Source organism: Crocodylus porosus, unplaced genomic scaffold (genome assembly GCF_001723895.1).
Source record: "Crocodylus porosus isolate Cpor-Errol unplaced genomic scaffold, CroPor_comp1, whole genome shotgun sequence".
Classification (NCBI taxonomy): domain Eukaryota; kingdom Metazoa; phylum Chordata; order Crocodylia; family Crocodylidae; genus Crocodylus; species Crocodylus porosus.
Genome location: NW_017728943.1, coordinates 8,457,176 through 8,483,293, shown reverse-complemented (window position 1 = coordinate 8,483,293; position 26,118 = coordinate 8,457,176). Strand labels below are relative to the sequence as shown.

At 45.8% G+C, this 26,118-nt stretch overlaps 1 protein-coding gene across 1 annotated transcript in view; it reads right to left on the bottom strand.

The window, feature by feature from the left end:
* The window catches only part of LOC109318994 (transient receptor potential cation channel subfamily V member 6-like), a 66,290-nt gene extending 42,602 nt beyond the window's left edge, over positions 1-23,688 (bottom strand). The window contains exon 1 of the mRNA XM_019548513.1: positions 23,332-23,688. Coding sequence (XP_019404058.1) covers positions 23,332-23,459 — 128 coding nt within the window. The 5' untranslated portion in view covers positions 23,460-23,688. The remainder of the gene's footprint in view (positions 1-23,331) is intronic.
* Between the last annotated feature and the right edge of the window lie 2,430 nt (positions 23,689-26,118).

Below are 26,118 nucleotides of genomic sequence, written 5' to 3'. Positions count from 1 at the left end.
TTTTTGACACCCCTGCTGTATTGGGTAGCCTTGCTTACACTCTGAAATGACTGACTGCTGTATGCCTCTAAGCAGAGGCCATGTTCTAACCCCAATGTGGCTGATGTTCATTTTATTCCTGAATTCTTCTTCACTCTCAAATATATGAATACCACTCCCCTCCCCCCCCCAAAAGCAAACAAAAAAAAACTCCATCAAGGTGATACTCAAGGCAAAAGAGCCACTTGCTGGCAGTCTGAATACATTTTGTCTTTCCCAAACACTGCAGTTCCAAAGCAAGCAAATGTTAGAAAGCCAGGGAAAACTGGATTGAAATGGTGCTCTTGTTCAAACTCGATATCCAAGCTATCTTACCCCGCACCCAGTGGTAATGGCAGCCTGCACCATCTTTCCATCTGGGGCATATATAGAATGAAATATGTTCACAGTGGAACATGGCTTTGATCATTTATTTGATACTGGATATCACGTGTCTCTACTACTAACTGTGGGCCTTTTCTCTCTCTGGGTAAGGGCTCTGCTTTCATGCTCAGGGCAGACTTTTCCTACTGAGATGTAGTGGGAGGCATGTTCGGTGACACATAGAGAACTGGCTTCTGGATGCCATTCTGTCAGGTGCAAAGTGCTGCCAGTACTGTGCAGTACTGTGCCTTCTTAAAATGCAGGAAACAATTGCTTTCCGTGTGCCGTTTATCTAACCAGAAATGTTACAAGGTCTTTTCTCCTTACCATGTAGGTTATTAACAAGGCCCCAAAGTTGATCCACTGTACATGACTTAACAGTGAGGCCCTCATTTCAGGGGTGACTGACTAAGTTCCTTGCTATGGATGACTAAGGCGGTATGAATTTCTGATTTTCTCGAGGCACTTCTCCAGGGCAGGGTTAAAGTGGTTTGAGTGCAACTGCAGTTCTGTACAAGCTGGTGCTTTCTCTCTGCTTTTTCCTGCTGCACTGGATCCCGAGCAGCACCTCCTTCCCCGAGCAGAACTTCTTGACCCTCAGCATCCCTCCATTGTCTCCAGCCAGGAATTTGTTTTCCTTCCTGTCTTCATGTCCCCATATCCCACAGCTCTGCTCTGAATCCTCTCTTAGGTGATGTGATAGGGAGACTGGGATAACCTGACCACACAAGCCTACAGTCTCCCTTTGCCCGTGTTCAATGAAGCATGCAAAATCTGCCGTCCTCAACTTGTCTGGGAAACAAAATGAAACACAGCCCAGCTGCATAGCCTGCATGAACCATGAAACTATGCTGCCTTTGTTTTCTGTGTGCTGCATCTTTAACCTAAGAACTCTGCCTGACTGCAGATACAGCTATTTTGCAATCTGAGTGATTGTGTGTTAAGCATGGGCTATGTCTGCATGCAGCCACTGCTGTGACTGCAGCTTGTGTAGACATATCCAAGGCAGCTGTACTGCTACCAGTGTAGGTACAGCAACGTGTAGCTCATCATGGGCTGCAACTCCCTCTGCCTCGAGAAGCCAAATAAATTACTTGGGCCTGCAGTTCACAATGAGCTCTGTAGTGCCAGAGCTAAGCTGCTATCAATCCTCAAGCTTACCATAGTTTAAAGATAATTGAGATACTTCAAGATGAGCTGCAGTAAAGGGAATACAGCATAAATGCATCTACACACCAAGAATGCTGTCCCATGGGGATTCTGTTTTTGTCTTTTGTTATGTTCTCTGTTAATCTCGATCTCATCTAAATCTAGAGCTAAAGTGGATGTTTTGCTCTCTGTGTATGGGAAAACAAATGACTAACTACCCCAAAACAAGGAAACAAAACTCAGCAATCAGCCTGACAAATATAGAGAGACCAGCCCTCACTGGGGCAAAGCCTTTCATCCCTGAAGACCTGGGTGCTTCCTATTTGTGGGTCAATTTGAAAATAAAAATGCTTCCCACTGGACAGGAATATAAGAATCTCTATCTATGAAAAATCAGGCAGGGAGAAGGTCTCCGGAGGACAAACTGAGCAGGGCTGCCAGCTCCTGCAGTTTAACTGTGAGTCTCACGGTATTTGGTGCTTTTATCTTAAAGCTCCAACCCTGGCTGGGACACACACAGGGAAGAATTTCATCTGTCATATTTTAAGAAAGCAAGTTTCTGTGGAAAGCCTGACAATGTGAAACATAACCCCTAAGGCACCAAAAAGCAAACAAAAAGAGAATCCCAGCCATGTTATCTTTAAAGTCTTGTGGTTATTTTTGGACTTATTTCATGATGAGATTGCTGCCTAAACTGGAATTTCAACTTTGCAATTTCATAAATTGGGTTTGTTTGGAATCAGAACAAAACACTGATTTTTGAATGTCCCTTAAAACACAAATTTCAGAAAGAATTAATTTCAGAAACTGTGTTAAAATTCAAACACTTCTGTGGAAAGTTTAAGATTTTTGACAAAGAAAGTCTTACCAATGGAAAAAAAAACATTAATATTCTAGTAAATCAATCCAAAATTTCTGAATGCTTGGGGTTGGCAATAGTCAGAGGGGATGCATATGCATGCATACCAGAGTGTGTGACCTTCCGCCCAGGAAATCCAGAAAAATAATTACTAGAGCAAAACAACTCAAAGCCTATAATTAATAAGCCAACATTGCCACACCCACAAACAGCCCATTGGATAGGAAACTAATAGTCAAAAAGAATGCGGCTAGGACAGGAGCAGGGGGGAAGGGAAGAGTGCACCACAACAACAGTATGGGAGGGGGGCAGTGTACACTAGAATTTATTCATTGAGGCTGCTAGACACAGACCATGTTCCTCTCTCAGGTTCACTAACATGCCCAGTGCTGCCTACGGCTATGAAGATCTCCTTCAGTCCTGGCCTAGGCTAAGGAGTTAAGAAAAAGGTTTCCAAAACTTGAGTTTCAAGACAAAAGACACCATCAAATCACCATGTAAGGGTCTGTGTATTGCCAGTTTAATCTAGTTTCCTGCACGCTCAATCCAACAAATTGTGCCTAGCTAAAACTTGTCTTCCAGAAAGCCTTGATTTGAAAACCAACTTCCCATCATGGGCATCTGGTGCCACCTAAGTCAGGGGAGGCATGCGACCAGAGGCGGGGGGATCCCCCCACAACCAATATCACTGACTGGAGGAGGGGTCACCTTGCAGCTGATTGCGAAGCGGCCATGGTGCTCCCACTCCCCAGCCAGCACTTGCAGGGGGGACACCAGAGTTCCCACCTGAGCCCCCTGCCCATTGCCTGAGCGGCAAGCACGGCCAGTCAGGGGATGCACCAGCACTCTCAGGAGGTGCACATGCAACCCTGTGTATCCCCTACACATCGCCACTGCTTCCCATGGTAATTTGCTTTCACAGTTTATTGCTATCGTTGTTAAAAAGTTCTGCCTCCTTTCCAATTCAAATTGTCCTGACCTCAGCTTCCAGCCACTGGCTTTGGTTAAGATTTTCTTTATTAAACTAGACAGACCTTTGCTACTTAGCATTTACTTATTCACTGCAAACAGGTCACCTCTCACTCTTCTTTTCAATAAACTGAAGAAATGGCACTCTAAGGCCAAATGCTATTAACTTTACATGGCCAAATGGCATTTACCTAGCCTTGTGACTGGTCAATAATGCCAGTTACAAGAGATTTCTTTTCATCCATGGGAATTTCCACTTCTTCCTGTTTTTTACTCTTCTAGCACTGATATGCAATCAATCAAAAGTGTTCTTCCCTCCACATTCTTCACTGGTTCATTGGTTCAATCTTGGTTGCAACAAGATGAGGTAATGTTTGTACTGCATCTATTGTCTTGGCACTTGTACCTTGTGTTGTTTGTGAGACGCCCTCCTGGATGCTCCAGCTAGTGTCTAATGAAGGTTATTTGCTCCCTGCCTATGAGCTTCAGGCTGCTCAATGGCTAGGGACAGACATTACACATACACCAGTTTAAGTGATCAGAAACTAGAGTAAACCTGTAACAGAACAGAAGTTCAGTGCACATCAACCGGTTTGAAAATGGCTGAAACCAGTTTGAGATAAACCTGGTTGAATGTAGTATCAGACTTAACTGATTTGAGTCAAACCGGTTTATGCAATGACTGTCCCAGGCCCCTTCCTGGTTTAAGTTAAATCAGAAACCCCAGCATCTCAGCACGCTCTCTGGGCTGGGCAGGGTTCTCTGCTCCGAAGAGCTAAGTTGGCCCCTCCCCTCTGCTCTCTGGCTGCAGCTCTGGCAGAGACTGCAGGTACAGCAGGGTCTGCCTGGCTTCCTCTTGCTCTCCCCCTCCCCCTCACCGCTCCCTGCTCAAGCAGGGATTACTTCCTCCCCTCTGCCACATACTGGCTACTGTCCATGCTGTGGGAGACAGGACAAAGGCAGACAGGACTGTGTCGGCTTAGGGCTTTTTGGAGCTAATCAACAGGTAGCTGGTAATGTCCCTCCATTCCTTCCTTGGAAAAGCTGTTTAAGAAGAGCTTGAACTAATGGAGAGAGGCTGTTGTTTTCTTAATGAGCTGATAAACTCTGAGTTAGGGGTGATAAATGCTATATTATCAACTTCTTGCTGGGCTGCTGCCTGGCCACGCCACCCCTCAGCTCAGTACTGTGGAAGGAAAAGGAGGGCTGGCTTCTAGCCTGAGCCACTGCACACCTGTGCCGGCATTTCTTCAGTCCAGAGGGGATGTCTGCATGGTTACAAACCATTTAGCCCAGACAGGTTAGACTAACCTGCAAAAATTGAATCAATTCAGGCTCAGGCTTTTTGAATATTTGTCCCTGACCTATATCTACAGCTCCTTTTCCTGCTAAAATCTAGGTCTGTTCCACAAAATCAAAACTTTTAGCTTCACATCCACTGCACAGCTTTTGACTCACCTGCAGTCATTTCTCCATTCTCTCACAGGGCTGCTGTTCTCTGTGCAAGACATTCCTCAAACCTTCTCTTACCTGTGCAGTTCTGTATGAAATCATGTCAGTGGTCCTAATATGCAGCCTCATCATTGGAGATCTGACTCACCAATCCCCAAGACCAGGCCATAATGGAATCAGTTCCCTACAGAGAAAAGGTTCTGTTTCTGGCCTCCCTAAGCCATCCACTTCCTCTTTGCCTCATCCTCCAACCTTACCAGATATATTGTCCTAGAATTTGCTGTTGCTCAGAACCAGCTGGTCTTGACTACCTTCTGCTTGGAGGCAGACTGAGATTGGTGCCTTCTATAAGATGGCTCTGTATCCCATCCCCTGCCCCTCCTGACAGCTCAGGCTATTCTCACACACAGCTTTTGGCTCTTGCTCTAACCCAAGGGAATAGCTGCATGCCTGTGTCACCAAGACAGGGATCCTTCCCTTCTTCATGAAAAGCTGTGACCAGTAGTGTTGCTGTATGCCAATGTTCCCTCTAAGATGTAGTGGTTTGTGAGCATGCCACTTCAGTTCTGCTTCCCCCTTTCGGTGCTCTCCACTTCGGTCTGCCCCACAGCATTTTTTCTGCCTATGCCCTTAGACACAGCTATAACTAGCACCCCCAAAGTCAAGATTACACAGCTTAGGATTCTTCTAATCAAAATAACACCATTTGCACCTTCTTTTTCTGTTTAATGCATAAACTAGTGACCATAAAGACAAGCCACTAAATGGCTAAAAAACTGGTGCCACCTCCAGCCCCCACCTCCAGGAGCAAGGAAGCACATGACATCGGGGCTGGGGAGTTTCCCAGTGATGGCAGAGCCCACGCCAGCCCCCAGCCCCAGCCCTAGCCCCTGCATCACCTCCGGGAGCAGAGCAGTTTCCTGGCCCCAGCCCCTGCCTTGCCTCCAGGAGCAAGGAGGTACATGGAGTTGGGGCTGGGGAGCACAGCAGTTTACTAGAACTTGCAGAGCCTGCACCAGCCCCCTGATCCAGCCTCTGCCCCTGCATTGCCTCCAGGAGTGGAGCAATTTCCTGGCCCTACCCCCTGCCTCACCTCTGGGAGCGAGGAAGCATGTGGCATCAAGGCTGGGGAGTGGAGTCATTTCCCAGTGCCAGCAGAACCTGTGCCAGTCCCCAGCCCCACTTAACCATGTTTCTGGGAGTGAGGAGACACATGGCATCAGGGCTGGGAAGGAGACACATGGCCTCAGGGAGGAGCCACTGCCTGATCTTACCTCCAGTGAGTGCCCCATGCCAGCCCAGTGCTTCCACCTTCTACTGTCACTTTTATGCTGTGAGATTCACTTTTATGCTGCGCCTCTCTGGGCAGATCCACAGCATTAATAAGTTTGTGCACGGCGTGATTTTAAAGCGTGCACGGCCATGCACGTGTGCAGCTTGGAGGGAACCTTGTTGTATGTACCAACAGCATAGCATCTACTCTAACAATCAGGTTATGAGCCTTTGTCTTCTCTTTTCTTCAGAAGTTTTGCCACAGGCACTAACAAATGTCTCCTTCCACTGGCAGAACAGATGTGACATCAACCTCCAGAACTCCTGACCAATCTGTTCCACTGACTGCTCAGTTTACCTTACATGTAATCTAGTTCACGTGCAGTATTCACAGATCTCTCAAATTATTCATGCCACTGTTGTGCATATGAACACTGTCACATTCCACTTCCACTGGGCTTAAAGGATTTTTATCAAACCAGTACCCAGCCACTGAAGCTAGGGACAGAAGTTACACATAAACCAGTTTAAGTAATCAGAAACTGGTTTAAACCTCTAATAGAGAAGAAGTTCATTGCACATAAAATGGTTTCAAAATGACTGAAATTGGTTTAAGATAAACCTGCATGAATATCAGACTTAAATTGGTTTGATCCAAATCAGTTATGAAACTTCTGTACCAGACCCCTTCCCGTTTCAAGTTAAATCACAGTTCTCCAGCTTCCCAACATGCTTTACAGCCCTGGGCTGGGCTGTGCTCTCTGCTCCAGCAGAGAAGGGTAGGGGGTGGGGAGGCAAGGACTGCTCCCTTCCCCTGGCAAACCCTGACTGGGGTCTGGGGCCAGGGTGGAGGGTTAAAGTTCCCTTCCCCCAAGTACAGAGCTGCCCTGCCCCGCCCTGCTAAAAACTTACTGCTGGTTGTGACTGTGGACTCCAAATCGCCCCTCGCCCCCTCCCCCCGAGGCAACTGGAAGCAGGAAGATGAAGTGATGAACAACTCTGCAGAGTCGTGCTGCTGTAATTCTGGACTGCAAATCCCAGAGACCTGAGGGGCAGCAGGAAGAGGAAGCAAACACACAACCCATGTCGGCTACATGCCATGCTCTATCACCCCCTGGATTCTGGCCTGAGCCACTGCAGGCATGTGGCTGCATTTCCTGAATCGAAAGTGAATGTCTATACAGTTGTTTCTCAGTTTAATCTGTGCATCTTAGACTATCCTGCACAGACTGAATTAATTTAGCCTTGGGCTTTTTGACTGCCTGTAGTTAGCCTGGAGGTCCAAGAGAAACTGTTTTTCTTAAGCCTGGATTTCACTACATGCATATAAACAGATTTCAGATTAACAAGGATTCATGCATGTTCAATTGGGTTTCCTTGGATTATCTTACTTTGTTTTCATTTGGTTTTGATTCCTACCTATTATCCTTTTGGAGGCAGATGAAGTCTCCCCTCTTGTTTAGTCTCCTATGGTCTGATATTTGCAAAATGTTGGATCACAGCTCTTTGGCTTGTGGTGGGGGCATCTGGAATTCCCAGTGGTTATGCAAGCCAAATGCTAGCCCAGATCCAGGCTGCTGAACTTTTGAGGTCTCACAAGATCAGGTGCAAGATTATAAGAAGAATCTCAGAGGGTCATATCGTTGGTCAATATTATAATATAATACTGTATATACTAATATTATAGTATAATAACTATAATACTGACCAATGATATGACTCTCTTCTACAGAACTCTGCAGATTCAAAGATCTGAACAGACATTAATCAGTCCTGAAAAAGCTAACATCACAAGAGAGGGTAACCAAGGGAGGAAGAGATGGAGCAACATGCCACAGGGGAATATACAGAATAAGAGAATTGGTGGAGTCAGAATCCAGGAACTCCTGGTTCTCCATCCTCTGCTAAACTGTACCTCCTAGGAAATAATGTTACTGCTCTTTGCTCTGGTGAGCATGCCTGACTCCTACATTCAGGACTAGGGGATGCAGTAGAAAATGTGTGCCACTACTCTCTTGATCAGTTCAGAACAGGTTTGTGAATGTTTTCATTAAAATGGTTCAAATGCATGTTCAGGTCATCATCTGTTAGGAAAGCTGTGGGCATAAGAGAATGCAGTTTAAAATTTCCTCTGGAACAATTCCCACCTTTCACTTTTATATCTGTGACTCAGAGTCAGAACAAACTGATCCCAGCACGATAAAACAGCAGATTGGTGGGTGTTTGTTGATTTGTTCTTTGTCTCTGGCACCACCTCCTGCATTATAGCACTCCATGCAGGGCAGTGGGTTCACAACTGACATGTTTTATACCTGTACTGGGTTAAGGAGGTACGTAATAAATATACTAGAGACACCTGGATCCTGCCCCAAAACATTTTGTGATCTTACTTGGGATGGCATGAAGTTGTAGGCATGGTTCAAACCAGCTGTTGTGAACAAGCATCATCCAGTATCTGCTTTATCTCCAGCATGTCCACAGAGAGGCCACCCTATTTTTACTGATCTTGTTGCTCTACATTTCTTCCTCTGATCAGTGCCATTATGTCTCCTCAGTGGAGGAATCCCTCCTCTGGGTCAGTGCGGTTTGCAGATAATCAAGGAGCATGGAACAGGCCACGATGGGCCACACTGAATTACACATCTCCATTAGCCTCCCCGTGCTGCTCTCAGTAAGTGTCCAAACAGTGTTTTGACACTTACCACAGTGTACTCAATTTGCAATTAGGATACCTGAACCAACTGTAGCACTGCATAGCTTTAAGCTGACTTTGTGTCTCATGTTCCCCTCGGGATAATGATGCTCAACCTCCATTGCAACACTTTGAGAGCTCAGATGAAAAGCACCATGTAAACTCTACAGTGTTCCTCTTTTCATCAAGCTTTCACTCCTATTGATGCTCCAGCTGCTCCAATGGGTGGAAGGGCAAGCTGCCTGTATTCTAGCCCAGTAGTGTAACTAAGGGTGGGCAACCTTAGCATGAGCCCTTGGTGCTAATGGAAAGGGGGTGCTGCCCACTGTACCACTGAATCCAGGGTTGCCCCTTGCCACTAGCAAATGGAATCAGCACCACTTGGGGACAGAGGTCCACTGTGCCAGTGGGGCAGTTGGGGGCTCATGTCCCTAGTGATTTCATCAGCTCCAAGCCCTTGTCAGCCTCATGCCACATGGGAGATGCCACTGCTGTAGGGGAAGGTTCAGCATGGCAGGCAGCCAGGGAGTTAATGTACCTCCTGTACTGCGGCTGCAACCTTGGCTGCAGGAGTGAGCTGCAGGTGGGAAGCTGCGGTAGCAGGATGAGAGAGGGTCTGTTCCTCTACCTGCTGCCCAGGGCACAGACCTTACTAGTAACATCTCTGCTCCAACACTACTTGTTTGGCTGCAGAAGGGAAAAGAAACCTAGCTGCTGTGCTCCATTTCACTCAGTGCTACTGTTATCTCTTCTGTACCCCCCACCACAGACAGATGAGCCGTGGGGATCAAGTTAAACAAATGTGGTGACTGTCTTCTGATACTTCTGCCAAGATTGGTGGGTGCCAGCTTGGTAGCTGCTGCTTCACACAGCAGCATGCCTTGAACCTGGAGCACAGCAGGCATCTCTTCACTGCTGTTTAGAGAAAGAACACAGCTCTTCGATCAGTGTAGACTACTGCTACTCAGCCATTTTGGCCAGCAGTTCAGCAATAGTGGCAGAACAGGTTGCACTGGCACCATCATGGGGGAGGGCTGGAAGGGATCAAAACTATACAGAGATGTCCTGTTTGATTTCAACAAACAAACAATAACCAGGAAAGCAGAAATCTGGACTGCAATTCCTATTGTTAAATTTCCTCTGCAGAGAGTAGAACTTTAGAAAACCATGTGGTCTTTGGGAGCCACCACAAGGAGGTGCAGAATTGATACCAGGTAAGAACAGCACAATAGCAGAGTGCTACCTATAGCCATTCTGTCAGTCTAGAGAGATGGGAAGGTACTTACTTAAGGCTTTTAGAGCTGCAATCTCACCAGCTAATTTCATAAAAGGGACCACAAGACACTGTATAGCATGGATGTTGGTTACAACAGAAGAACATCTGTCTTTGAAGTGATCCTGCAAAGTCCCTGTGGATTCCTTGCCAGGACCTATTTCACCAACAGAACAAGAGTTTCAGTGCTAGTGTAGTTTGCCCAAATTCTCACTTTTCCCAATCCCTTGTGCTCATTTCAACGCAACTGTGAATGCCCAGCTTGCACAATTCCCTCCAGTGCTAGTCCTTTCTAACTGGATTTCTACCCTTCTCTCTGGACAAGTTGTTGTAATTCAGCTGGCAAAACAGTGAGCATACCAGAGTACAGTGCCCTCCACAAAAGGGAGAGAGTGTCTGGAGCAGGTATTGCAGATTAATCTATTCTGCACTAGATTTTCCACTATAACCCAAGCAGACATTCTTTCCCAAAATAAAAGTGATGTTATTGTAAAATAAAGCTCTTTCTTGGATGTGCACTGATTATTCCAAAATAATGAGACTTTTATTCTGGAACATAATTTCTATACAAAGAGCTAGTCTGGAATATCTACTGCAGAATAGTTTATCCTGCAGTTACTCTTGTAGTCAAATTCCCAGTGTATATGAACTCTCAGTTCACCTTATTGACCCTTTTATAATAAAGAAGCCTGCCAGGCAGACTCGCTAAGGCCTTGCACTGCCATTTTAGAAGGCTTATACGTGTTTCATCAGAACTATACTGTGAACAGTGCTCCCAGCCTTAAGTGTTCACAACTTATGAGCAAAACACTAAGAATCATGAGCTTGACTTGCAAATAACAAGTAACAGCTTATTTTCTTTGTCTTCTATGCTTAAGGATCACACTCTCAAGCTTTTCTTTTGTTGCCAAATGAAAGCTGGGATTCTTAACACATTCACATGGCACTAGGACATGTAACTTTCAGAAACATTGGGAGCAATCTCAAGACAGGTAATAAAGTGCTGACCATGCTGCATAAGCAAAGAGATTATTCCACACATGCATGAGGAGATCTAGGATTTTGAAGTGTGGGGTGCAATTAGTGGGCCGTATCACCATATGTAACACTACAGTTTTTTCTGCAGGTAAAAATAAATTAGAAGTATTACTATTACGAGAGGGTAAAAAGCACCCTGTTCAAATTTGCAGACGACACTACGAAGTGGGGGGATTTGGGCACTCTAGAAGGGAGGAATAGGCTACAGTCGGACCTAGAGAGGTTACAGGGGTGGGTCGATGAGAACAGGATGGATTTCAACACCGACACGTGCAAGGTGATGCACCTGGGGAGGAACAACCAGCACCATGCCTACAGGCTGGGGAACTCCCATCTTGTCAGTGCCGAGGCAGAAAAGGATCTTGGAGTCATCATTAATGCCAAGATGAACATGGGCCGGCAGTGTGGGGATGCAGTCAGGAAGGCCAACCACACCTTGTCATGCATCCACAGATGCATCTCGAGCAGGTCCAAGGAGGTGATCCTCCCCCTCTGTGCGGCACTGGTCAGGCCGCAGCTGGAGTACTGCGTCCAGTTCTGGGCGCCACACTTCAGGAGTGATGTGGACAGCATGGAGAGGGTCCAGAGGAGCGCCACTTGCATGATCAGAGGGCAGCAGGGCAGGCCCTATCAGGAGGAGCTACGGGACCTGAACCTGTTCAGCCTCCACAGGAGAAGGCTGAAGGGGATCTAGTGACGATTTACAAACTAGTCAGAGGGGACCAGCAGGCATTGGGGGAGTCACTGTTCCCCTGAGCACCGCCAGGAGTGACTAGAAATAATGGTCACAAGCTGGCAGAGGGTAGATTCAGACTAGATATCAGGAGGCACTACTTCACAGTCAGGGCAGCTAGGATCTGGAACCAGCTTCCAAGAGAAGTGGTGCTGGCTCCTACCCTGGGGGTCTTTAAGAGGAGGCTGGATGAACACCTCACTGGGGTCATTTGACCCTAGACTCTTTCCTGCCGTGGCAGGGGGTTGGACTTGGTTAGCTGCTCAGGCCCCTTCCGACCCTACTAACTATGAAACTATGAAACTATTATACTAGGGGCCCAGGGCTATATTATTCAGTTTACAATCAAAACAAAAGAGAAAACGATATTGGAATGTGCATTGATTTACTATATCATATATTATGTATATCATATATTAAGTATGATATATAATATATATATTATATATTTTGTATATGTAGACAAAAATAATCAAAAGATGTGGTTTTGTTAGTCCTGTAGTCATTAGAATTAAATGGGCATCTCTTTTTTGGATTCAGAAAACAGAATGTAGCCTTCTTGAGCATCTTGACAGTGCATCCACTGCTTCACTAAAAGTTATTTCCACACCTGAGAATAGAAACTACATTGCCAGGAACAGCTAGCAGACAGCAGAATTGCCGTAGAAAGGATAGCTTGATTAGGGAACATAAGAAGTGCTGTACTGGGTCAGACCAATGGTCCATCTAGTGCAGTAGCCTGTCTCTGCATGCTAAACAGGGAGAGCATTGAATTGGATGCCTCTAGAGTGATCTATCCCCTGTTCAATATCCTCCCTAGCACCCACCATTTATTGGGTTACAGATGCCAAAGGAAACATCTCCAACCATTAAAATGGAACCAAAGGCTATAAAAAGGAGAGAAGGTCATTCACACATGTGGAACAAAGAGGTTAGAAGGAATCTTGGAAATGATGAGCCATGACGTCAAATGACTCTCTCAACAGTGTCTGAATAGAAATGGTGCTGTCCCTCCCTAGTAGCTGGTTTTAAACACTGGGTGGAGTAAAAATCAAAAGGGGTGTGAGTGTGCCCCCCTGGATCTGCCCTTGTACACATGTTATTCCACCAGCCTTGTAATATAACCTTGTAATGGTGTGTTAATATACCATATACTTTAAAGGCCCTTTCTTTTTACTAGCAGTCCAAAACACCAGCTATTGGTTTTCATCCACTGGAAAGCTCTATTGTACTTGAGCAACACCAACAGCATATTAATAGTTAGAACTGTTTGAAATCCTCGTTCCAAACAGCATTCGTACATATGCATTAAGAGGAGCAAGAGAGCGAAACTCCCTCTCTCCTGCAAACAGACTTTCAGTTCTGACAAAGAGATATCTAACGATTTATGGTGTCTTAGTTTTGGGCCTAAAACCTCTGCACCAATTTACACAGACCCAGTCTTCTGCAGTCAGTAATATCAGTGTAGCCCAAACACCCTGCTGTGACATGTTGAAGATATCATCCCTATGCAAAGGAGTAAGTTCTCCAACATTTTCTCCACCTTCTTCCTTCAGGAAGGTATTACAAGGCTATAGGACCTTGCTTTACAAAACTTAGCTATACAGTGTCTTTTAATGATTAGTCACAGTTCCCAGCTCTGTCCTCAAAGTACCCTTATATTTATAGATGCATATGAATTTTTGCTGACGTTGGACTCAGCAGGATTCAAGATATCAGTACGGGTAAACACTAAATTCGAATGAGGAAAAAAATAAGATTCTGTTATACTCGAAAGAAAATATACAGAATTACATTTCAGGTATATCATCTCGCTGGGCACATCTACATGTAATGCTATGTTGCTGTAGCAATGCACTATGGCGACATAGTGCTTAAAAATAACTGTGCCTGGTGCACATAGTGCAACATGGGATGTTACTGCACTGTCTTCTAGTACTTCCAAAAGGAAGTATTAAATGATGGCACAGTAACAACGTTGCCATAGTGACACATGTATATGTGCCCACTGTGTAAGGACATATGCCAACCAGTGCCTGCCTCTCCTGGTTCCCTTTGATCTCGCACACAGGTCTTTGTCTTGGGGCTCTGCCTCTCCTATACCTCCCTGTGACAGGAGTATTGCTATCAGAGCCTTTCTAAGAGTGACTCCGCCCTCCTGTTATGGGCCAACCGCCTGCTTACTCATCTGCCATGCCTTGATCTTAATTGATTAATTGCTCGATGTAATAAGCAGGAGGCTGCCCATTTTATGCACCCCGGTGCCAGGGGGCACTACCTGTGGCTCCTTCTCCTCCTCTACACTGCAGCCCAAGCCTCGCAGATGGTACTGACATGGTCTGACCTGGGCCCTGTTATGCCTTGGCCCTCTCCTTTACTTTTGGGGCTCCTCACTGCCCCCCCCCCTCTTGCTCTGGGACTCCTCATTGCCCCCTCTCGCTCTGGGGCTCCTCACTGCCCCCTCTCGCTCTGGGGCTGGGGTCGATGCCCCCCCCCCCCAAATGCTGCGCCCTCTCTGGCACCAGAGGCCCCACACTACGTTGGAAATCCTATGAGGTTTCCTCCAACCCCTAATAGCCTCACCCGGTCCTCCGGTCAAAACAGTAAACACAAGAACACAAAGCCCCTGGGCTACAACATAAAAGCTAGACCATCCGGTCAAACAAGATTCAATCCCCACCAGAGAGAGAGAACCCCAACCCCAGCAGCAACCAGGGGATGTTCCCACCATCAGAGTTCTCCCCTCCATCTGTACTAGCCGAGTTTCTCCTCCCTCAGACACTGGAGGGGAACTGCCCTCTTGGCCTCCTGCCTAGGCTTAAGAAGGGCTAAGCCCTGCCCCTTCCTGTCAGCTGGTTTCACTGGTTGCCCTAGCAACCAGCACCTGCACAGCCCTGGTGACTGGCAGCTGATCCTCCCCCTTCCCACCACTAGGGGTCTCTCCCAGCCATTTCTGCTTTCAGGCGCAGGGCACCTGAGTGCTCTGCAACACTCCCCTTATGCCAACCAGAGATGATGTTAGGTCTCAGCTGAGGCTAACTTGTAGTTAATCAGCCATGGCTGGGCATTAGCCCCTGTTTAATTTCAGTCCCACTTTGAATGGTTTACCATCCTTGTCAAGGCCTCATGTCAGCCTGACTTATCTCCGTGTGTACCCTGGGGTGCCTTCCTTCAGGGATCAGTCCCTCCCCAGGGGTTACTTGCAGATTTTAATATTCTTCTGCCTTTCCTCTCTCCGTAGGCTCACCACTGTCCCAGTCTCTATTGGCATCATCTGAAATTCATGGCTTCATGAGAGATACGTATCTTGGCTTCTCCAAGCCAGCCTTAGCTGGGCACCCCAATTATTGGGGTTGCCACCACTCACCCCTGCCAGGGCATCCATTCACTTCTCGCTGCTCTAGGCTGTCACGAGGCCTCACTTCCAGTCCTTCCTGGACTTTGGCCAGTGAGGATTTTATCCCTGTCTCGGAGGGCCAGCCGGTGAATCATCATCAGCACATGTCTAGAAAGTATGCCCACATTGGGGCGGGGGGGGAATGCTTTTGGTCCTCGATGGCGCTTTGCAGCTGCTGTTTTTCCTGCTACACCTGATGCCAGTGATGCATTCCCGCCGCAGCACCTTTGATCTTCAGCAGTGTTCTGTGACTGCCACTTTTCCCTCTGCTCCAGCGTCGGAGGTGAGTTTTGTCTCACAGCAGTGTCCCTGCCACAGGGAGGAAGATACTGACTCAGGGACTAGGTTATTTCACAGCTATCTATGATGAGATTTCTTGCCCTTATCTCTGGATCTTATATAACAGACTGCTGGTGGAGACAATATGCTGGACTAAAAGTTCACTAATCTGAGTTTATATGGCAAATACACTTGCTTCTGTTTTGTGTGAGAGCAGTTGTAGTATGTTTCCTGTCTGGCCAGGATGTGCCAAACAATATTGAAGCCTCTTGGACTAGCTTGGGTCAACTAAGGGGTGGGGGGTGGAAATTTATTAAAGAAATAGGGTGAAATTGGAAAAAAGAACTTTGCTCAATGTCCTGAATAAAAGGAAAGGGCATTTGAAAACAGGTTATATTCAACTGTTCAATAGCCAAACAGGGAAATGAAGCAGGCCCCTACGTAAAACGAGCTAAAGTAAATTATGTTAGATGCTTTTCTGGGTATCACGCTACCTGGGTATCCTTACAGCATCCCTGAGAGACAGGGAAAGGCCATTATCTCCACAACACAGAGAAGCTAAGGGTCTTGCCCCAGGTAACACAGGGGAGGAGTCTTTCACTGTACGAAGCAGTGAAACAATTGAATGTGGGATTAACATCTACACATGCATTAATGTGTTTTTCGCAATGTGCATTAAATATAGTACCTCTAAAGTGAGGTACTAAATAAATGTGCATAAGGCTGTCCTAATGTGCAGTAGTAAAAGCACATGTTTTTTCCATGACTCTTAATGTGCAGTGGCATATTTTACTGCGCTTTAACGTAGTTGCACTGTTTTTCACGCAATGCTTTAATGCACAGTAAAATAGTTTCCTGCATATTAAAGTGCATGTGCAGATGCACCCAGTGATACCTAAATCAGGATACAGCACTGGGAGGAAAAACCTGTAGAGACGAATAGTCTGTCCTTATACAGCACCCTTTATCTGCAAGTCTTAAAGGCTTAGCAGGCTTCCTCATACCCATATAAGGTAGAAAAACCACATTGCCTCCAGTTCACAGGTGCATAAACTGAGTCCAGGTCTGAGAGAGACCCCCAAGCCAATGAAGTCACTTCATGACAGCTGGAAATAGACCACAGGAATCACAACGATACGACTGCTGCTCGAAATCTGTCTCTGAAATGTTGATACTACTAATCGCTGGTTAAGCCCACACAAATTCCACTCTTAATGGATTATTTAATGTCAGGATAGAGCCCTCTCCTTGGCACCCAATATTGTTTCTCTTTTACTGTGTCCCTGCACCCCTGTCAATTTGTATTTTGAAGGCTGGATCATTTTTATTATTAAACAATACCTACCTTCCCTTTCTTTCAAGTCTCCGTGGAGTAGACTGCAGTGCCATTTAATTTTCAAGGACACTGTCAGTGTCTGTACCATTCCCACATTATTTCTTTATTTTCATCCTGTCTGCATCCAGACTTCCCGATTGCAACTGGGACAGTAAAGATTTCTCTTCACATAGCAACTGCACCCATTTAATAGAATCCAATGCAGGGAACAAATAAATTCAATTGGTGTAATGTTTATTCATGGACCAGGCCTAGATGTTGAAGTACCAGCCCACTGTAAACTATCACCCCGGTGTTTCTAGCTTGACTCAAAGCTGGCAGGGATACATTTCAACCTGACATTGCTCTTTTCACCAGAGGATTTCAAAAACAGTTTAGAAAAGGCAGTTCCTGTCATTATTGCTCTCACAGCAATGGAGATGCTTGATGCCTGGGGATGTGAAAAGACTGGCTGAAGGTTTTACCCTCAGCCACTGACAGTGAAAGTACAGTTCTGGTCTCCTGTCTTGAAGTGCCATGCTGGGATTGCTAAACATCACTGGTTGTCTTGAGGGAAAGGTTGTTCCCTTGTGAAATTTTGAGTCTGGTGTACAGACCCAAGACGGCTAAGCCAAATATTTGAACTTTGGGGTGCTTCTCTGAAATATGCAGAACCTTACAACTGCTTGTCTGTCCCCCAGCAGAAGTCCCCCCAAATGGGAGATGCTAGTAATGAATGACAAACCTGTTTTAAAACCCCTGCAATCTTTGTTTATCGATGCCACTCTGATGCTTGAAAAAAACTTTAAGGGGAAAAAAAAGCGTTAAAAGGAATATTACCAAAAAAGCACAAAAGAGCATTATTGTGGTCATAAAAATTAGAGATGGAAAGTTCCCATCAAGGCACATCTTGTTCTTTCCTAACATAACCCATTTGAGATTATTTCTTAAAAATACAGTACAGCTGGACTGACAGTCTATTCTCTGGTTTTATCTGGTCTGATTTAAAAGGACTCAGGAGATAGACTGTTCCACCATTCCTCTTCTACAACCTAGCAGATCTTACTATTAACCACTGAAAAATTTGAAAAAATGTGCTGTAGAGTGAAAACTTGCATTGCAGGACAATGAACTGTATGAGGCATTAGGGTCAGATTTTTGCCCTGCCGGACAGGGTTTTATAAACACCTCTATAGTGATATACTAATAATTAAACACCAGCAAATGTATTTGAGATCCAGCAGATAAATCAGATCAGATTATCCTTTCTAAGAAAAACACAACTCAAAGAACAAAATAGCTTATGGTAATTGAATATCACAAGAAAACAAAAGCCAGTTTTATTAAGGACACAGGAGGAATCAATGTGGCATAAAGATCTCAACATACCTTCAGTTTAGAGTAGGGTGTTTCTTCCAGGGCAATACTGGTGGGAAGTTGTGGCCAGTTCTTACTAGGAAAGGCCTGGCAAATGAGTTTCTCTACACGATTCCATCAGATTATTGTTCTACTAACTCCTGAAGCCTGATGATTTGCAATTTGGCTGAGTACCTTCAAATCAGGGGTGCCAACCCAAGACATTTTTTCCCTTACAAGCTGCCAAGTTTTTACTGATGACCAAACTTTTCTACTGACATATGTTTTACATAATGTAAATGTAAATTTTCTGCTAAATATTGGACAAAGAGTGGGTTCAAACCATAATAAAAGTTTGGAGATTATCAGTAAAAAAAAATGGTCTTGGGTTGATAACCCTACTTGCATTGGTTTGATCCTTGCTGCCCTCACCCCAGGGGTCCCATACTTACCCCCACACCTTGGTGCCCCTGACTACAACCCACACCATGCAACCCCTGCAATGTACCACCCTCCACCTTACTCCTGCCAGACCCGTTCCCCTGTCCCAACACAAATCCCCAAAGAACAACTATCGTTTGCCTACCTGCCACCCAGCATTTTTACAGGCAGACAGAAGGCAGCTCCAGGAGCAGCATCAGCATGAGCAATAGCTGGGGGTTGGGGAAGAAGTCACAAAGCTCTGAGAAATTACCTCCTGGGTGCTGCACTCCTGCTCAGACACCAGGTGGCATTGCTGTTCTCTGCGTGTCCAGCTTGGTTTCCACCCGTGGAGTTTCGATGAGCTCCCTGCTTTTATGGAGCTGATTTTGCTGAGCTGTTTTTATTTCGTGATTTCTGGAAGGAACTGTTTTCTTATGGAATTTACAGACGGGCACTTTCAGCGTGGTTTTTTTTTATGGCATGTAAATTTAGGGTCAGTTGGCAGCCCTGGTTCAAATTTACTGGAAATCTTTAGCAACCACAAGCACTCAACACAACTAAAAATCATGACCAGAGAGCCTAGTTTAGCTCTGGTGATAGCCCAGGGACCTTTGGGGCAGTGCAAATTCAATTGCTGAATACCTTAGTCTCTGCAATAGTTGCTTTGGTTGACCTGAAACTCCATGAATTTGGATCAAATTCAACACACCATTTATGCCAAAGAAAATGGGGGAAAAATCTTTGGAAATATTAAAGCAAAATGTTTTGCTTTTTGGCCTAGGTTCACAAGTAAATTAGGCATTAGGTGCCATTCATTCTACTAGCCTGGAAGGAAGGGGATGTTACTACTTTTGTATCTAGTAGCCACACCTGTCGTGTTGGTTGTAGGCACAGTCCGCCCCTTCTTTCACTGAGATATTTGAATCTCTTTCTTTCAACCTCCTGGGAAAGTATCTAACCACTGAGCCACAGAGATATCCTTTCTTTTTAACACTTTCTCTTGTTTTTCTACTTAAATAACATGTAACTACTTATATGGATTGAAAATGCTTTAACAGAAACAAATGATAGGCCCTGACTTTGGAATAATTTATAGCTGGATGGCTTGATTACTCCACTGCATGGGAGAAGAAGGCCTTCTAGTCCCTACTCTGAATCCAGAAGAAAGTGGGCTTCATGAATCTGGCTTTCCCACATCCCAGGGAATGATCCTCATTTTAGAATACAAGCTGAAAGGGAGGAAGAGCTTTTCTTCCCTGGCCTTGTGAAACTACTCCTTTCTTCAATTAAAAAAGTGCCCAATCTAAGCAATTCATTTTGGGTTGAACAAATATGTTTTGTTTGACTTGAGACAAATTTTCTTTTAAAGTTAATTTCAATTCACTGAACATTATTCAGGGGAAAAAAATTCCAAATTTAGTCTTTTTGTCTTTCTTTTCCCTTTTTTTTTTTTTGGCAGCTACCAAATTGGAAAAAATAAATCAATTCATTTGCACAGGTCTGATAGAGTTATGCCAGGAGTGAATCTGAACCAGTGAGCCAAGCCCTACCTTGATTTTCATCCAGGCAACTTCAGTAAGGTCAGCGGGGTTAAACAGCACCATTGAGGTTGGAATTCAGGCCATAAAACTGCAATGGCTCTGGGCTGTTTGTGTTATACAATAAAACTTTTGATAAAAGGTGCTAGAAAAAGCCTCTGTTAAAAATACAACACTTGCAATCATATAACTGCGGGACTAATACCCTATCAATGTTACTGGAAACCAGAGTGCACTGTACAGCATTCCACAGCTAGCAATCTATATTATCATCTAGAAGAATGTGCCAGCCAGGTCGTCATGAAATTCCAATTTCTCCTAGGCACTGAGGCACCTTTCTGATTTTTAAAACACCAATCAGAGTTGACACAACATGAGCCGCATACACCTCACTGATGGCACCTGGCTGTACTTAGATGAGAGTGTGTATACTATGTGAAAAATGTAGAACAAAAATATGTTTAGCTATAGCAACAGAGGAAACAATACAGCTGGAAGGGAGGGGGCAGGGCATCAAAGAAATACTTGCGTCGGATGGTTTAGACGGGGATGATCCTGCTGTGATGACCCCCCGAGGTGCTTTCCAGCCCTACTTTCCTACAATTCTATTCATAAATACACCTGAGATTTACAATCTGAGATTTACAATCTGAACAAAACTCAACACTTTCTATTTATTCAAAACTTTTTACCAATATTAACCCATTAATATTTTTCAGTATCCCAAGGAGGGAAGCATTGCTGTTCCAGATATGCAGAAAGGAGTGGGCCTCGCCACAGGGTTAGAACTCAGGCTCACAAGACTCTGAGGCAGGTCTTATGCCTCCTTTCTCAAAATACAATGAACACAGTTATTATATCCTTCTTGCCAGATGATGCTATGAGAGGACAGGAATACCCATACATTTTCAACCCGGTAGTGACCCTAGCTCTGTATTCTGTGGCCGATACTAGGTGCTTTGGAAGCCCCTTATGTAACGAGCCCATAGTGGGGGGTCTCATTCAGATTCAGCCAGTTTTGCAGTGGGCTCATGCTTCATGGCACAAGGGTTTATACCTCTCACATCATTTTGCTCTACCTACTGTAATGCTGTACCTAGTGTAACTAGGTATGTTCTAACCTTTTTTTCTGAATCTTGATTTCTGCCAGCCCCTGTGGCAATGAGTTTCACCTGTTTATAATTATATATCATGTAAGAAACATTTCCTTTTGTCAGTTCTAAATGTACTGCTTTCCACATTCACTGGGGATCTTCTTGTTCTTGTACAAAGAGAAGGGCTGCGTAGGAGCATCTTATTTACTTGCTCCAGCTAATTCATTATTCTCTAAACAAGTCCTGCCTCCCTGTTGATTCAGTTCCCTACCAAACTCTACATTTCCAGTCTTGCCAAGTCTCACTTCATACCTCCATTTTGGCTTCCCTTTAAACCAAGCTCATTGCCCATCTCTAAACCCACACATTTTCTGCTACATCCCTTTTGGAAATAGGATGACTGTAAATGGATAAAGTATTCCAGCAGATGGTGCCCCACTGATTTATTAGAGGGTGTAAGAGTATTTTCATTAGTATGCTCTCCCCTTACATAGTCTAACACCAGGCTTTTGTCATTTTTGACCCTCCCTCTCCCCCCTCCCCACACACTGAGAAGGGATTCTCACTATACAGTACATTAGGGCCATAGTAGAGAGCTCTATCTAGTTGTTAGGGGAGAGGTTTCAATAGCATGATTTCTGGTTGCTATCCTGGCTCTGTCCCTGTGTCACCTCAGGCATGTCATTTAGCCCCTTTGCTTTGGTTTGCTCATCTGTAAAACAGATAGTGACACCAAGCCAAGGCATAATTCATTAGTGTGACATACTTGTGTACACCCCAATGGAAGCTGCTGTAGAAGTGCTAAATGTTATTACAGTGTGCGTGTCACACTGGCTATGGCACAGTAGATCACTGATCAGTCAAGTCCAGTCTGCTATATATGTGCCCAGCAGTGACTAACCTAGGAAGCTAACACAATGTCCCATAATCCCTAGCATGGTGACTAGAGCCCTCCCCACTCATCTTGCATTAGGATGACTGTGCACCATGGCTGCTGCACTACGAAGCATCCCCATCTCTGTGTTCAGTCTTGTAGGAGCGTCGTCTCTGCTCCTAAGGCACTATCACTTCCCAGTGTGTGGACGATGAAGCTGCCAGCCCACCTTGAACACCCCCACTTCCACAGGTTAGTGTCACCAGTCTTTGAAGACTGATAATTAGATTGATTAAAGAGCATCCTGGAGGGATGGAGGGACTAGGGGCTCCTCTGAAAGCCAGATTTCTCAAGACTTGGTCCTGCCACTGGGCCTGATGGAGTGAGTTTGCTGCAAGCCACACTTCAGGTGCCAACTGCTAAGCCCTTCAGCCAAACCAGCACTGTGGAATAGCAGCCACACTTCCCTGCTACACAGAGGGATCACTGTTTGGGTGGTTGCTGGGATGGGAGCAGCATTTCCAGAGATTCAGACATAAGGGAAGTATATCTGCTGGCCCTTCAGAGAGTGGTCCCTCACTGCCTTGTTGGTAGAGGGTGAACAGCAGCTGTGGACTTGATCTGACACACATGGCACAACTGTGCTGTGTCACAAGAGGAGCGGCGTGCTGTTCACGTGAGAACAGAGACCTTTAGAGGCAGCAAGAGCTCCCTATCGTTTTTTTACCCCGCTCTGCCACCCAAACAGGACTATCTCAGGGGCCCTGGTTATGCAGACACCTGAAGGAAGAGGGGCACATTCATTTAGTACCTGGTGGTTTTTGCCACTGCAATCTCTGGAGGCACAAAGTGCCCTAGAGACAGCAAGACAGGCAAGTCAGAAGTGCTTCCCTGCTGGCCAGAGGCAGAGGTTATTCTTTGCATGGAAGCCAAATGCAGAAAACAGGTGAAAACTGAGAGCAGCGTTTCCCTCAGGGATCCAGCCAGAATGCCTTGCAGCGTCACTGAGTAGGAGCGGGGGGGGACACATGTGAAATGACACAGCTGCCTATCTGGAAGGCAGAAAGACGGGGACTCCGGTGAGTGCTCAGAGCCCATTCTCCATTTACAAGTTGCAGGAAGAGCTCTGGTGGGGGCGGGGAGGGGGATCGACATGCAATAAAATTGAGTGGTGTAAAACAAGGTAGGGCAAAGGAACAGCCAGGCCAAGACATACCTTTTCTGCTGCAGCAGGTTGATTTCATCCAGGCGCCTGGCCCAGGACTTTTCGCCCTGTAAGCTGCGCAACAGAGAGTTCCAGAGCCTGAGGAGCAGCCCGTGCTTCCCAGGCAGGAACATCCCCATCGTCCTGCGTTTTCGCCCTTTTCAGCCGAAACTCAGACCTGCGGCTCCATCTCTTTCTCCCTTTGCTGTTTCTTTGCAAATGTTTGTTGGTTTTTTCCCCCGCCCCGTTCTGCCAGTAGGACAAGGCGATCTGAGTGGGAGACAGATGCTCCTGCAGAAATGTCAGTTTGGGAGAGGGCTGGATGGTTGTACGGCAGGCACTTTGGCGGTGCTCCAGAGACAGATACAACCTGCCGGCTAGTTGCTGAGAGAGAGAACACACCCCTCTCTTCCAAGTTACCTTCTTATTTAAAGAGACACGGCTTTGTTTGGCAGTCACACAGGTATTCACATTGTCCACAGAGCAATCTCACTTGTAGTCTGCACAAAGATTGTTGTGGGCATCTTAGAGCTGGAGAAAAGTTTTAAGACCAAGAGCAAAGGTTGCCAGCACTTATCTGTAGCTGTTTGGCATTTTCCCTCCTTCTCCTTCTCTCTCTCTCTCCCCCTGTACAAGAGGAAAGAATATTGCCAAGAGAGGGAATGGGAAGTTTGGCTTAGGCATACAATGCAACTGGTTCAAGCAGATCTTCTCTCAGATGCTCATCTCTTGACACACTGCAAGTGCATTTGATGAGTTGTGGATAAACATGTGTCTCTGAAAATCAAGACTGTCCTTGGCTTTGGATTCTAGCCTGAGCCACAGTAATTCTTCTCCTTGTGCTGTAGAAGCTGCAGGCCACATGGGTTGGGGGCACTGGCAACAGGCTGGCTTGATACAGGTGCCACTCAAGAACCAGCCCGTACTCAAGACCTCCTGCATGCTGGTTTTCTGTGCCCTACCCCCCTGAGGCTTTCAGTCAAGCCCCTGAGAATAGGCCTGGGAGGTCATGCACCTTTGACATGTGCCATTAAATCCACAGAGTGACAGTGGAGGTGTGGAGTAGGCAACGCCCACGTGTCCTCTTCCCTTTGGCTGCCCATCCCCTCCCATGCACCCCTCCTGAGTCCCAAGACAGCTGATCCCACAGGTGTCCCTTAGTTGGGACATTGGAAATCTGGTCATCTCAAATTGGCATCCATGCCAAGAACCATGGTGTCCCCTCCTGCCTCTCAGCCACCTGCTCCAAAACTTATTTGCCCTGCCAACTGGGCCAGATTTAAACCTACTGGGTGCTGGAGACAGAAAAAGCCTCATGCCCTGAACAATCTGTGGCATGTGACTTTGGTTTTGTTTTATTAGAGGCCTCCTGCTAGACAGAGGGAGCAAGGAGGCTGGTCTGTACTCTGGCCAGGACCACAGCAGAAGGAAAGGCATCCCACATTCCTACTCATTTGAAGAGGCACCAGTTGCTCAGTCTGCAACCCATGGCACAGAAGCACCACCCAGGACCATTGCACTAGCTCTACCTCACTCTGCTCCCACAGAAGATTTGTCAGACCAGCCCAAACCTCACCCCCAGGTAAAGTCAATATGTTGAATTCAGGGCACATAAACCCCATGAACTCAAAGAATAAAACCCATTTAACCTCCTTCAAAGGAACTCCTGTTTTATTTTTATGAGAACAATTTGGGCATAGTCTTTGGCACAGGCAGGTTAGAGCCTGGGCATCAGGGATCATTGATTGCTTTCTCATCCCATGCAGGGGCAATGAGGAAGGCAGGGTGGCACTTGGGCAAGTATTTGATTGGGATTATGGTTGAAAAGGTGTTTTGGAGCACCCTTAGTGCTTCTGCCCCACTGGCTGGTGTGCAGGGCAATGCAAGCAGGCTCAGGTTATGTGGGAGCCCACCCATACCCATGTCCTTGAACCTACAAACTTCTGTAAGTTTACAAGTGGCTGACAGTGACCCATATTAGTCTTGTTCAGATCCACTGACGAGGAAGTCCCAGTGAATCAACAGCAGCTGTTCTGGTAGTACATAACCTCACAAGAGAAAAGGCAAAAGCCGCATAACATGGAAGGTTGACAATTTGGTGGAACAAACAGGTGTCATCCTGCACTGCCCCTCTCCAATCCCTGCCCAAGACAAATGCTAGGTCTACCAACTCATCTGTATGGTTTTACTTCCAGCTGTGCCAAGCTTTCTGCCATTGACACAACTTGGCCCTTGCCTCCCTCTCCAAAAAAAGAAATTGAATTATAGTCGATTTATATTGTCTTCATCACAATCCTGCACCATCTGTAGCTGCTGATTTCAAGGATAGGCTCTGCCAGATGCGCAATCCCTGGGGGGCACAGACTCACTTGGGTGTTACAGTGCATGCAGGCATGATATAAAAGGGAATTCCAAAGGAACAGCTGCTGCAGCTGGGCCTTGCTTACCCTAGCACATGAATTTTTCAATAAAAATAATCTTGGAAAATGCCAGCATGTTGAAACTGTCATTTTCATGGGAAAAGACTGGATTTAATGATTTCCTTCTCCCCCTCAAAAAGCAAGCTTTTTTTTAATGTTTTAAATGAAAAACTCCATCTTTTCAGCTTGAATTCTTTTCATGTTGAAATTCAACCTAATTACCCTCTCAGTGTTTGTACAGAAAAACTTGATACAAACCTTCTCAAAATGATCAAAACTAAGTATTTTAAACAGAGTTAGTTAGCTATGGCAGCCTGAAGTCAGGCAGAAGGTAAGTCAGGGTGGCACCTTAGAGGCATGAACTTTTGTAGGAAACAAC